At 40.1% G+C, this 14919-nt stretch overlaps 1 protein-coding gene across 5 annotated transcripts in view; it reads right to left on the bottom strand.

The window, feature by feature from the left end:
• The window catches only part of Rbks (ribokinase), an 87433-nt gene that overhangs the window by 23623 nt on the left and 48891 nt on the right, over positions 1 to 14919 (bottom strand). For 4 of the 5 annotated variants that reach the window (XR_007104607.1, XM_047522119.1, XM_047522116.1 and 1 more), the window contains 2 exons: positions 14307 to 14398; positions 9091 to 9279 (listed from right to left, as the gene is read on the bottom strand). Coding sequence is in view for 4 of the 5 variants with exons in the window: in XM_047522119.1 (XP_047378075.1) it covers positions 9091 to 9279; positions 14307 to 14398 (281 nt within the window). In the remaining variant the exon portion in view is untranslated. Of the gene's footprint in view, positions 1 to 7068; positions 7423 to 9090; positions 9280 to 14306; positions 14399 to 14919 lie in introns of those variants that run through there. The other variant, XM_047522118.1, reaches the window with a different exon arrangement.

Raw genomic sequence — 14919 nt, 5'->3', positions numbered from 1 at the left:
AGAATGCTTGTGTTCTAAGGAGTAAGGAATTTCAGAGGTCACCCACTCCAGACAAGTCATGATTGGATGCAAACATGAGCCCCAAACATGAAAAGTCATTTGCCCGAAGCGGCCTGGTTAGTTGATGTCTCAGGCAGGGTCAGAACTCAGGACACCATCTGTCCTTAGCCACAGGGCTGATGATTACAGCTGAACCATATTCAAACGCTTGAGACATTTCACTAAAAAGGTGACTAGGCTGATCCTGTTGATTTCCCTCTGATTATTTTCTCCTTCCAGGACAGGTGATTTTCCAGTGTTCACATTAGGTCACTTCCAAAATGGGTTTACTTGCTTCCTTTGTGCATTAGTCTGCTAGGGCTGCCATAACAAAATGCTACACTCCGAGTGGCTTACACAACAGTACCTTTTTCCCCCACAGTCCTGGAGGCTGGTAAGTCCAAGATCAGAGCAAGGTGGGTTTCCTTCTGAGGCCTCTTCCCTTGGGCTGCGGGTGGTCACTGTCTTGCACTGTGCTCACGAGGCTTATTTATTTATTTTTCAAGTGTTTATTGAATCAGCCCCCCCTCCCCCACCTCATTCAACCTTAATTACCTGTGTACAGGCCCTATCTCCACCTACAGTCATATGGGAGACAGGCCTTCGACATGTGGATTTTGGTGGGGGCACAATTTAGACTGTAGCACTGTGTCACGTGTTCCTCCCTCCCTCCACTGCCGTTCCACTTCGGACTGTTTTAAATGAGAGGGAGCTGAAAGGTGAAGTAGATGTACTATTAGGAGCCTAAATATGAGGTACCTAACGCCGGGCACGTAGTGCACACCTGTAATCCCAGTGGTTTGGGAGGCTGAGGCAGGAGGATCATCAGTTCAAAGCCAGCCTCAACAATTTAGCAAGGCCTTAAGCAACTCAGCGAGACCCCTGTCTCTAAATAAATATAAAAAAGTGCTGGGGATGTGGCTCAGTGATAAAGTGACCCTGGGTTCAATTCCTGATACAAAAACAAACCAACTAACCCTAAAATTTAAGTACTTAAAAGTGAGACATCATCTCTGGCCTGGTCCCTTTTTCAACTCCTCCTGGTCACCCATTAATCAAATTCAAGAAGTGTGGCAAAAGTCAAAGTTCAGAACGTTCAATATATGGTTAATTGTGAGAATGAGAGTTGAAGAGTTAAACTGAGATATATAAGTCGATTCATTCAGAAAGAAAATTTGAGGAAAGTTTCTCTGAAGATCAGTCGTACATTTGAATGACGAACAGAAACAGTGAAGCTTTGACATTTATCCTGATATTTCCAAGGAGAACTGTATATAGTAACATATTTTTGAGGAAACTTTCTTTAGAAAGAAAAAAAAAACTGTCAACGTATGTGGTGAAATATCGAGAGCCTCCAGGGTCCTGAATCTGAAGGTAATGCAGATCAGTTTCTCTGACAGCAGGAGTCTTGCCATTCTAAGTTGTCCTAAGTCAAAGGGCTACTTGGTCCAGTCACAAAGAGGTTTTGGAATGGTTGAGAGGTTCCTTGTGAGGCCAAGAGTAAACTGTGATGGATCACTAGCTCCTTTGTGAAGAGAATTTGTGAAGATAATGCTCAGCACACCCTTGGAGAAATAATTGCACTTATCTTGTTTGCTAGATGTGGCCTCCAACCAGCTTTGGCTATGTCCCAAAGTCCAAGTTACAAAGTAATACATGAAAAATATAGGCTTGCAGAAAAACTCACAGAAAGCAGAAGTCCTCCTTTACCATACCTTCCCACCAAATTATCCCCCTTCCCATAATTAATGATCAAAACAGTTCAGTGAGGTTTGTTCTAGATTTTAAAATATGCATTTACTTTTAGATAGCTGGAGAGTTGCTTTTAAGTAAATGGCGCCATACTATGATTATTTAACCACCTCCTACCGATGATAATGTAGACCTGTTTTCTCAGTTTTTCTTTATTACAAAGTTGAAACAAACATTCTTAAGCAAATATTTGTATAGTGAGCATATCTGTATGATAAACTCTTAGAAGGAGATTTACTAGGTCAATGGGAAAGTCATTTTAAAAATTGATATTCTCAAATGACCCGCTGGAAACATTGTATGGACTTACATTTCCATCAGAATATATGATATGACAGTATGTGTTTTTGATCTATTTGCAATTTGACATAATCTTTGATTTTTAAATTTTAATTTTCTTATTTATTTTTTGTACTAAGTTGAACCCAGGGGCACTTTGCCATTGAGCTCCATCCCCAGTACTTTTTATTTTTTATTTTGAGATAGGGTTTCACTAAGTTGCCCAGGTGGGCCTTAAACTTATGGTCCTCCTGCCTCAGCCTCCTGAGTCACTGAGATTATAGGAAGATGCTGGTTCAGCCTTTAATTGTTGCCAATCTTATGGGCAACAAAGTGGATCTCAATGTTATTTTAATTTGTATATTCCTGATTTCTAATAAGACTGAGCTGGCCTCATTTCTTCATTATTTTGCATTACTTTTCTGTGAGCTATTTTGTATTATTCTAGAGAAATATTTGATTTTTTTGTATTATAAAACCTTCTCATAATTATACACATTAATTCCTTAATGTTCTAATTATCCAAATTTGTTGTTAGTGGACATTAAATAGCATGTGAAAGTGCATAGAAGAGAAGGATTCTTGGGCTGGGGTTGAGGTTCAGTGGTAGAGCACTTGCCTAGCATAAGTGAGGCACTGAGTTCCATCCTCAGCACTACATAAAAATAAATAAATAAAATAAAGGTATTGTGTCCATCTACAACAACAACAACAATCAAAAAAAAAAAAAAAAAAGAAAAAAGAAAGAAAATAATTCTCTTGGCAGGATTCAAACCAAAAAGTTAACAGTGGTTACATCTAAGTGATAGGGTCATGAGTATGACTTTCCTCTTTACCCCTTTCTGTGTATCTGCTCCCTTTCCTCTCTTGAACACAAGAATATATTACTTCAACAAGCAGAAAAATTCTCAAGAAAGCAATTATTGGGGTAAAGGAAATGATGAAGGCTTTCACAACAATTCTAAAATGCAGATTTATTAAGGAACTTTGAGGAGACATGGTATCCATAGAGTAAGTCTTCTATTGTAAGTGACAATAGTCACTTTTTAGCCCTACTACTTTATAGTTACCTATTCACATCCAAGAGTCTATCATTCTTTACCCACAACATTTTATTCTCTCAACCCAAGTATCAGTTATGAACAGTGAGGGACGCCCAAACATCTTGCCAAGTTTCTGGACAGAAATGCGCAGAGGCTCTATTCAGGGACGAAATGGCTTCTGAGCTACCAGCGTCCCTCAAAACCCTATTAATTATTAACAAAGGCAAAGAAAGTGCATGCTGATCAGAAAGAAGTAAGTGAGAGGGAAGAAGTGTGGTCTGCTGGGGAGATAGCTGGAAGTCAGTCCCAGAGGCTAACGAGGCAGTGCCCACGTACAAACTCCGAGTATTTAGTCCTCCCAGCAGACTATGGCTAGGCAGGAATGCGGCCAATTGCCTGGGTGAGGCAACACCTCCTGAGACCACTTACGGTTATCAGTTCTAATTATATGAGGCAATACCAATTTGACCTTCCACTAGCAGTGGTGGCATGGAGCACAGGGTGGGAGAATGGGAACATGAGTCAGGTGTGATGTCATCCCAGCAACTTGGGAGGCTGAGGGAGGAGGCTCACAAATCAAGGCTAGCCTGGGCAACTTAGGCCCTGTCTCAAAATAAAAATGAAACAAGAACTGGTGCTGTAGCTGAGTGGCTGATCCCTTGTCTAGCATGTATGAAGCCCAGTACTAGGTTCAACCCCCAGTGCTGGGAAAAAATAATTATGGGAATAATGACCTCTCAGATGCTGGGCTTTCACAGACTAAACTGTTATTTTGGATGGAACCTAGAGCTGCACCCTTGGGAACCTACCCTTGAGAGTGGCCTGGACGGCCAAAGGCCAGACCCCAGGGAATACACCAAAAAGGAACCAACTTGGAAATCTGTAGATAACCTGTCAACCCCAGCGATAACCTCATAAAGTGCTTTCCTTCCAACTTCAACAGAAACTGTTTCCACTTCCTACTGGTGGAATCTCTGGAGCAAATTCTCAACCCTGACTAGTCCCAGGGGGCATCCAGGCAGCTAAGCTGATGTTCCTAGAGCCTCGTCAGCAATGTTGAATAATACAGGACTCAAATATAATGGATAGAAAGACAGGTAAATGAATAGGGAAGATGAATCCCCAAAGCCCCTGGCTGCTGTTTACTCTCATCTTATTGATATATCCTGAATTATGTTGCATTACTATAAAGCAAGTGATTCTTGAGAAGGGAGATCTAGCATATGGGTTGAAGTCTTGAAATGAGAGTATTATTGTAGATCCTAGGACTTAACCATTTACATAGAGAAAAGTAATTTATATATCAAGAGTTTTACAGAGCTTTTAGGGCAATACAACTAATACTATATTACAGTACCATGATAATCCTAAAATATTACCATGCTTCAGTGTGTATCATACAGAATGTATATCCAGTGTAATCCCAAATACAAGAAGGTAAAGCCTTCAGGTTAGAAAGAACAGGGTAAGGACATGAGCACCCTGTCACTTTGAGGCTAAGATTCAGATAACATAGAAATGGGAAAAGAGATACATCTGTCATGTCTTCCAAACTGAGCTGAGGACATCTGCAGCTACTGCCATCATCTCACTGTAGCACAACGGCAAAAACAGATGTAAAAATAGAAGTGATATATTCAACTATTAACAGTGAAGCAAAACTGAATATAGCAGCCTGCAGCAGCACTGACGTAAAATGGGGAACAGCTTCTCCTAGGGCAGGCTGTCTCGAGTGGACAATATGCCAACTAGCTAATGATGTTCTCTCCATCCGTGTCATCCCTGACGTCTTCCGAAGGGATGAGGAGGAGGAGACAAGCGAGAAGGTTACAAACTGAAAGCGAGTGATAGTCTCCTGATGGAAAAGTGAAGGAGCCCATTCGTTCTGAAGGAAACACCTCCCCCGGGGAGCCTCACCCACTGTGGGCGCCTCCTCACGAGGTTTATGGGCAGGCGGAGCAGCTGTGTGCAGCTCGGCAGGAACTGCAGCAGGAGAGTGCTGGACAGAGCACAGGAGAGCACCAAAAAAGATGAGGGGGATTCTAGAGCCAGGAAATAACCCCTGGCTTCCTGTCAGTGTCACCTCCACTCTACGGAGGGATGCTGAGAGCCCATCTGGCAGGTTCTGCAGAGCAGTTCAGAGGAAGTGAGGAAGACCCTTTATCACGAGAATATCAGTTCATGAATGAAGTGCCTGGAGCTTTCTGTTTGTTATTGCTTTACTTATTTTTTTCTAAATTGAGACACAATTCACATATCATAAAACACACTCTCTAAACAGGTATACTTGAGTGTTTTTAGTATACCACAAGATTATTCAACCATCACCACGAATTCCAGAACATTTTTATCACCACAAACCCCATACCCATTAAGAGTCACTCCCCTGACCCCTCCAGCTTCAGCTTACTTTCTCTATGGATTTGCCTATTCTGGATATTCCATAAAAATGGAATCATACAGTATGTGGTCTCTTATGTCTGTTTTTCCCATTTATCATGAGGTTTTCAAGATTCATGCATGTCATAGCATGAATTAGTACTTTATTCCTTTAAAAACAGTTAATTATCTAATAATTTAGCCATTTGATAGTGGCATTTGGTACATTCACAATGTGGTACAACCTCTATCAAGTTTTGAAACCTTACCGTTACTCCAGAGTAAAACCCCTAACCTATCTCCCCATCCCCTCCCTGAGCCTCTAGGAACCACCAATCTCTGTTCCATACCTGGGCTTTATCTATTCTGGGAATTTCATATAAGTGGAATTATATGATATGCGTCCTTTGTGTCTTGTTTCTTTCATTTAGCATAATGCTTTGGAAGTTTATTTATGTCACAACACGTATTAGGTATTCATTTTTTAAAATATATTTTTTAGTTGTAGGCAGACTCAATGTCTTTATTTATTTTTATGCGGTGCTGAGGATTGAACCCAGTGCCTCACACGTGCTAGGCAAGCACTTTGCCACTAAGCCACAATCCCAGTGCCTAGGTATTCCTTTTAATTGTCAAATAATATTCCACTGTATGGATATATCACAATTTGTTTATTCATTCATGTGTGGATGAACAACGGGTTGTTTCTAATTTGGAATAATGCTACTATGAATATTCGATACAAGGGTTTATGTAAATACATGTTTTCATTTCTTTTGGGTATATATCTAAGAAGTAGAACTGCTGGGTCACATAAGTCTATATTTTACTTTTTCAGGTACTTCTGGGCTATTTTCCAAAGTGACTGTATCATCTTACTCTCATACCACCAGTGTATAAGAGTTCCTATAAATGGAATTTCTCCAAATCCTAGATAACATTTGTTATTGTCTGTTTTTGACTTTGGCTTTCCTAGTGGGTGTGAAGTGGTCTCATTGTGTGTTATTTTTGTTTTAAAATCAAAGCCACTCCTGTACATAGTTTAAAAAGATAAGGTCAAGTATAAATGCTCCATTCCTCTCCATTTCCATGAGGCACATACTTTAAATTCTTTTAGTGGTTTCTTCTGGTATTTATCTTATATTTCTGGTATTATGCTTCTACTGTTATTTTTAAATCCATTTTAGATAATATCTCTTGACTTCCAACTACGAAAGATGAGCATTTAGTTTATGTGCACAAAAACACACACTCATTTTATCCTTCCTTCTTGCAATATGATTATAATCTTCATTTTTGGTTAAATCAGTAATTGGCATTTACATTGTTATGATTATGCATTTATAGCCATGTGATGTACAAAGATTCTGCTTTACTTAATCATACTTTTTCCCCCTTAGATTTCAGATGACCTAGGAGGAAAAATCTGCCTCATGTTTTCTATTTCCTCAGTTTTCTACATACCAATTACGAATTCATCTTAAATTCTGCAAGAAGGCTAAAAATCACTGGATATATTCACACACATTGGATAGTCTATTTCTTTCTTTTGCGGGGGGGGCATGTAATCAAAACTCAATTAGTATTTGTTGAAGGAATGAATGAAGATATCTAGCCACAGCAAAGGCCTAGAGTCAGAAAAAAAAAAAAGATTTACTTCTTCCCCATTCTGATCTTCTGGATCACAGTATTTACACAGTAGGTTCACTTTGGAGGTGAGATATTCTAGGCCCAGAGAAGAGAGTAGGCTTGCTAAAGTGTGACAGGCAGATTTCAGGAGGAGCAGGGCTGGAACTCCAGTCTTCTGGGTCTTAGAGCCCCTATGTCAGGTTGCATCCACAGAGAACAAAGGACATTTATCCTGAAGGGGATGCAGACTTTGGATCTTTATCCTTTAAATGTATTCAATTTCCTGAAACCTAAAAAGTAACTGCAAGTGCCAAGAATCCAAAAGAAAGAGTACGAGTATCATCAAAATTTGCAAATTCTCTTAGTGCTCATTGCTGTATTTAATATCCTCAAAGCTGTAGTCAGTCAAGATCTATGAAGTCCAAACTTTCCACATGCAATTACTCTAAGGATTAGTACTATTAATTTGAATTTGAACATTTCCAAGGCTAGTTTCTTTCTAATTTAGTCCTGAGCCCAAGTAGTGCATTGGCACATGACTGTTCTGTGGCAGGTATGAGTTGCTCTGGTCTGACCTGCATCTACTCCCCATCCTCTGATAAGAATTCTTTGATTTTTATTTGTCACCAGGCATGGGGACGTGACGTGGATCATGGTGTTGGCCTAGAGCTGCCATGGATCATACTGGGAGAGGACCTGCCTGAGCTCAAGGGTCAGGACAAGGAAAGCAGAGCTGACAGGGATAGCATGTGAAAATGTCCTGCTGTCTCTTCAAACTTTCCAACTGTGTGCACCAAAAAAAATCCCGTGTTTGAGTTGTCCTTCTGCTGCTTACCACCAAAAGGAGTAGTGACTAGCACAGATACTGTAAGGAGAGGCTGAGCCACTTCTGTGTATCCACCTGGGTGACATCCTTTAGGGCCCATGGAATAAACTCTTCCAATTGGAGTTGAGTAGTATTAGTTTAATGGAAGACTGAACTAACAAGGAACCTCACAAATTCAGGTTCCTGAATGGTTTCAGAAATGACTAAATATGAAGGGAATAACAAGACCAAGTATAATTTATCAAATGCCCCATAATGCATGTTTTGAAACAAACTGGGGCACTAATTTCATTTCAGGTAGTATTTCTTGTACTTATGTATTTGTTTCTATAACATCACCTGATTCCCCCAGGCTTATTTTTTTTTTTTTTGATAAATGATTGATCCACATTTAAAGTGGTTTTTCAGTATAAAAACAACTCCGAACATATTTTGTAAATAATCATATATAAGTTCCTTATAAATAAATAAAAACCCTAACATTTTTCTTTTTCTCAACTCTAGTTTCTTGTCCCTGAAATTCATTTACTTTCTAAGTCAGCTCTTTTAAATTTTAACACTAGACAATCCTCATTTCCATAGCTGGAGGGAACCGCAAATCTTTGTTCTAACTTGTTTCCTTTCATTCCTACTTTGTAGCCATGACTTCTCCACTCAACACTCTCATCTTTCCACAGTGCAAAAAATGTCTGGGCAGAGCCACAGGCCTACTATTGAACACCTAGCTCCTTTACTTACTTGTAAGGTACAGCTATTTGTGTACTGTCCAGAGTCTAAGTTTCAGGCAGAATTCACCTGTTCAGTACTTATGCTGAGCACCTAGCATATGACTGGCATGTACTAAATATTCAACAAACATTTATTTATTGAATAAATGGAAATAGGCAATACAGGTATAATTTTACTGATATTCTGATTTTACTGATAAGGAAACTGAGGCTCGGAGAGTTTTAGTGGCCTGTATAAAGTTCCACAGTGAGTTAGAGGGATTAAGATACAGTTCTGCTTGGCTGGTGTTCTCTTCTGCCACATCACTTCCTGGGCCTATAGCTTATTATCCAAAAATTCAGGTACAATATCTTAGTTATTAAATAAACAAAGATTATCAAGTACCCAAAATGATTCTTAAAGTTTAAAACCTACCGTGGTATCCACAGCCTTGACCTTCTCTGTGGGAATGTGCTTTGGGACAGGTTCTGCCTGTGACAGCAGCACGCAGCCTTTATCCCCTAAGGTGATGATTGCAGCCTTGCAGCCCCTTTCCAGGAGTACCGCGGCAGCCTTTCCGGCCTCGGCTGGGCTGCCCACCGTTAGGCCAGTTAAAATCTCAGCCTGGAATACACAAAGGAGAAGGAACAGTGGTGAGCAGGAGTAACTCGGATCCACGTCCAGATTTGCTTTTCTAAAAAATGTGTCTCCCAGGCTGGGCATGTGGTTCAGTTAGTAGAGTGCCTGCCTCGCAAGCACAAGGCCTGGGTTCAGTCCCCAGCACCGCAAAAAAAAAAAAAAAGCGTCTCCCTCCTTTTTCCTTTTTCATGACATAAATGCAATGGGAACCTTGATGGATACCAGTGTGGGAAAACAAACACAAAAGAGAACAATAACAATGATGACGACGACCAAAAGTAGCTAAAAGGGCTGGGGAGATAGCTCAGTTGATAGAGTGCTTGCTTAGCAAGCACAAGGCCCTGGGTTCAATCCCCAGCACCGCAAAAAAAAAAAAAAAAAAAAAAAAAAAAAGTAGCTAAAAGACACTGTGGGACAATCAGGGATTTTGAATGTGGCTTGGATATTACATGACAGTACAGAATTAAGAATTTCTAAAAGTGTGATAATGGTATTGTGGTTCCTTGTAGGAACTTAATCTCAATGAAAACAAAATACTTATTTTTACTTATTTTTTCTTGGGGGGCGGTTACCAGGGATTGAACTCAGCGTCACTCATCCACATCCCCAGCCCTATTTTTGTATTTTATTTAGAGACAGGGTCTCACTGAGTTGCTTAGCGCCTCACTTTTGCTGACGCTGGCTTTGAACTTCCAGTCTCCTGCCTCAGCTTCTGGAGCTGCTGGAATTCCAGGTGTGTGCCACTGAATGCGACTTTACTTACTTTTTAATAAAAACAAAACCCAAATACAACCTGGGGAGGGAGAAGCAAACAGCAAAATGTTAACACCTGTGCAGGAGGAGTGTTCACTGTATTACTCTTCCAGCTTTTCTGCACATGGGATAATTTTTAAAAAAATTTTTATTAGTTGTTGATGAACTTATTTTACTTACTTGTATGTGGTGCTGAGAATTGAACCCAGTGCCTCATACATACTAGGCAACTGCTCTACCACTGAGCCACAACCCCAGCCCCTAATTTTTATGATAAAGAGAAGGAACAAAGGGAATTCTACAAAAGGAAGAAGGAAAGCTAGAGGAAAGGAAGAAGACAGAAAAGGAAAGAGCCATTGCCAATGTTTTGGGCTGAAATTGTAGCGATGTATTTTATCATCTAGGGATATAATTCTTCCAAGCATCTCCTGGGCCATGGTGCCTTTCTCAGGTTACTAGTTAACTAGTTACTAGCCTTGCATGTCTGCAGACCACTCACTTCTTTTGCTTGGTTGTTTCTACCAGAGCTGCTGGAGGCAGAGAAGAGAGGCCCTGATGGCGGAAGCACAGGTCCTGGTATTCACTGGCTCTGAAACCTTCCTGGGGTTACTGACGATCTGCCAAGTGGGGCAGGGGCTTGCACAGGATTGGTGTGTCTCACCCTGAACATAAAAGGTCTTAGGTTAAAGTAGGGGTGTGGGGCTCCAGCCCTGCTTTCTCCTCCTCCAGCGTCTCCAAGGAACCTCTCTGGTTCTGAGACAGGCAGTCTAAAAGTCACTAGAGGAATTTCAAGGTACTTTTGACTCAGAAGGTAGATAACCAAATTCTCTGTCTTTTCTACATTACAATTTAACTATGTCTCTTCCCGAGAATGGATCTATGTCCTGTGTATGCTCTGAACATGCCCAAATCAATCCTTTTGTCATCTATAAATCATTCCACAAGTGTCTGCTCATCCTGAGTTTACATTTTTCCAGTAGCACAGGTTAGCACGGGCTTCACTAACTTGACCTTTCTTACCCTTTTTTGTGTAGACCCTTTTAGTCTGGGTTGGTTATACTTTGAGGTTCCCCCCACCACTATTAGGAACCGAATCCAGGGTCTTGCATGTGCCACACAAGTACTCTACCACTGAGCTACCTGACCACCCTTTTCATTTTATTTTGAGAAAAGGTCTTACTAAGTTGTCCAGGTTGGCCTTGAACTTGTGATCCTCTGCCTCAGCCTCCTCAATAGCTGAAATTACAAATGTGTGCCACTGTGCTCAACTTCTAATACTATTTTTTTTTAAAATAAATTTTGTATCAGTCTTCATTACTGGGATCACTTATTACTGGGATCACTTATGTCTATTGAGTTTGATGATCTATTTTCAAAAATATCAAAGTGTGTCTTTTAAAAAATGTTCTTTTTCTTTTTAATTTAAATTTTATTTTTGTAGTACTGGGGACTGAATCCAGGGTCACTGTATCATTGAGCTGTATCCCTATTCCTTTTCCTTTTTTGTTTTGAGACAAGTTATTGCTAAGTTGCTCAGGCAGGTCTCCAACTTGTGATCCTCCTGTCTCAGTCTCCCAAGTAGCTGGGATTATAGGCATGCACCTCCACTCCTGGCCTTCTAAAAAACTTTTAAAAGAGCTACTGTTGAATGAAAAAAATCTTTAACATAGAAAATAATGCAACCAGCATCAATTTACCAACCATGGACCTTCAACAAATCTTAACATTTTACTTTGCTTCAGGTATTTTATTACTACTACTACCACCATTCCTACTACTAGATTGAACCAGAGCCTTGCACATGCTAGCAGTCTACCACTGAGCTACCTCCCCAGCCCAAGGTATTTTTCTTTAAAGAAATTAAATATCTTCCACACTTATTGTTTAACAAATTATTTCTCTTTTTTTTTTTTTTGGGTGCTGGGGATCGAACCCAGGGCCTTGTGCTTGCAAGGCAAGCACTCTACCCACTGAGCTATCTCCCCAGCCCCTATTTTTCTCTTGTGTTGGTAGATAGAGCTATTCTTGCCATTTACATTTAATGTCTTTTTCCCCTCTGATCATTTAAAAATATATTTGCTTTTATTCCCAGTTTTATGCAGTTCCATTAAAATGTACATAAGTAGAGAATCAGATTTGTTGATTTTACATGGCACTTTTATACACTTCTGACCTGAGGACTTGTGTCTTTTCTCAGTTTTAGAAAGCACTTTGCAGCTTTCCCTCTAGTATTGCTTTTCTTGAGTTTCCACCTGCAAAGTGCTTTCTAAAGCACTTGCAATCCTCCTGCCCCAGCCTCCAGAGTTGCTGGGATTACAAGTGTGGGCCACAGTACCCAGCTCATTGTTTCTTTCTTTTTTTAAAAAATATTTTTGTTGTAGATGGACATAATAACTTTAATGTTTTTCTTTCTACGATTGAATTTTTTGAGGCTAATTTTCTTAAAGACCAGAGTTAATTCATTTAACAAGCATTTACGAGGTGCCAGTGATGTAAGGAACAGTACGGCAGATGTTATTTCCCAAAGATAACCATATGAAAGTTGTACTCGCTCTTTTTATGCCATGACCATGCAATCTTCTATTGAGAGGTGGGGTACCAGGGTGGACCTTCCTTCTTCAACCACAGTGATGGGGCAGAGTGATGCAGTGTGACTTCTGAAGCTAAATAAAAGGCCAACATGACTTCTACTTCTTGTACTTTCTTTCTCCATGCTGGGATTTGGGAACCCAGCTACCGTATTGTGAGGAATCCCAGGCCATGAGAAAAGGCCACATGTAAGTGGTCCATGGCCCCATGATGTCCCCAGTTAATAGCCAGCACCAACTATCAAGCATATGAGTGAAAAAGGCTTCAGATAATTCCATCCCTCAGCCTTGGAGTCTTTCCATGGAGGCTCCAGGCATCATGGAGCAAGATAAACCATACTGTGTTCTCTCTGAATTCCTGACACAGGGAAACTGTGAATGACAATAATTATTGTTATAAGCCAATGCATTTTGGGGGTAATTTATTACTCAGCAATAGATAACATATACACACGGGGATAGCCATTGGGGATAAAATAGTGAATAAGACAGATGCCCTGTCCTCATGGAACTTGTAATTTAATGGAGAAGACAGAAGGACTGAATAAATCATTTTGGACTGTGATGAGTGTTCGAAGAATAAACAGAGTGCTGTGTGAGTATCTAGCAGGGAAATCTGAGCCAGTTTGGCAGTTGAGGGTAATGTAACCTCTTATTGTGAAATGGTCACTATCTCCCACAATTCCTTTTTCTTAGTCCAATGTCTGGCGATGGTGGTAGCTTGAAAATATTGCATAACCTATTGTGGTTTGTTAAAATTAGTTCCCATGTAGCAGTCTTTTTTGTGTGTCCTCTATGATCTAAGAGATGAAATTATCAAAAAAGCAGGTCAAGAAATCCTAGAGACCTTCATTCAGCCTTTGAACTAAATGGAAAATGACCATTGCAGTTCATTAATGGCGTTCTCTCTGTGCACATTGCATTTGCCAATGTGTATGCAGGTCCCGCATCACAATGATGGGAGAGAGCTCTGGTCTAATGCTGTCTAACCTACAAAAAGGAAGAAATACTAATTTTCTTTCTAAAAACACTGATAAGAAAACATACTGAGAGAGATTTTGTGCAGATGAGTACATTATGACCCTCATGCAGCAGCCCCTAAGGACTCTGCTGTGGTATCATGAAGAGCCTGTGTCTGTCTACCAGTGCTGTCATGGGGTCTCACCACAGAAGGCAGGAGTCATCCCAGGGCATGTATGCGAACTAGGATTGTTAGATAAATACAGGAAGCTTAGCTAAATCTGAATTTCAGATAAACAACAAATATTTTATAGCATAAGTATGTTTAGTATATTATTCACTGACTATTTGAAATTCAAATTTATCTGGGCATCTGTATTTTTATTTGCTCAACCTGGCAACTCTAATGCTAATTAGTTCACAAAATATGGAATAATTAGAAAAGAAAATAAAACACCAGGAGTGTGAGGGTAGGGAGGGGACTAACTAACAGGTTTGATTAGTACCACATTATGGAGATGACTCACAGAATTCCTCAACCCCCAGAACTTACTAATTTCCTTTTCTACACACCCCAGCAAACTGAAAATCTGTGTTCATCAGGTGGAAGACTCGTGATCGAATCAATGTGGCTCTCATCCTGCCTCTGCTTTATCCCCTTACACACGAGTCTTTCAGTTTCTCAGGGTGACGGAACCAGTTCGCCCTCACCTCACTCTCGTTGCAGCAGAACACGTCGGAGAGGCTGTAGAACTGCGGATCCAGGTCGGCAATGGCAGGAGCTGGATTGAACAATGTTTTCACTACAAAGGAATGGGAAAGGGATTTGATGGTTATCACTTTTAACATGGCACATTTACAGACATTTGGTAGGACAAATCCCTGATTGCAATCATGTTTGCATTCATCAGATTAAATATTCATTAAGTACAGATGTAGAAAAGTCTGAAATCTCAATCTCCATGATAGCTGAGCACCCGTGACTTCTTATTTCCATTTCCACTATTTTTTACCTTACAACATTTCAGCTTCAAGGGAAAGCATTAATATTTACAACCAAGGTGATTACAGAGTTAAGTAAGGGCAGCGAGAACATTAAAGAGGAGTAAAAATGTTGTGGCATGAAAAGTCATGTGTGAGTGTGAACAGGTAGGTGAGGATTTTTGTGGGTTCCTGTAAGTTCTTAGTTGCAAGCTATTTCATAAATCCATTTTCTAGGAAAGAAAAAAGAGATCACAGAAAAGAAGCAATAAAGAGTTTAAAAATTTCCTGATAAGAGTAGTATGTAGGAAACTCAGGTACATATGTGTATTTTGTACACCCA

This window comes from Sciurus carolinensis, chromosome 13 (genome assembly GCF_902686445.1).
Source record: "Sciurus carolinensis chromosome 13, mSciCar1.2, whole genome shotgun sequence".
In the NCBI taxonomy this organism is placed as follows: Eukaryota; Metazoa; Chordata; class Mammalia; order Rodentia; family Sciuridae; genus Sciurus; species Sciurus carolinensis.
Note: the sequence above shows the minus strand (reverse complement) of the source record. Positions and strands in the feature narration are given on the sequence as shown.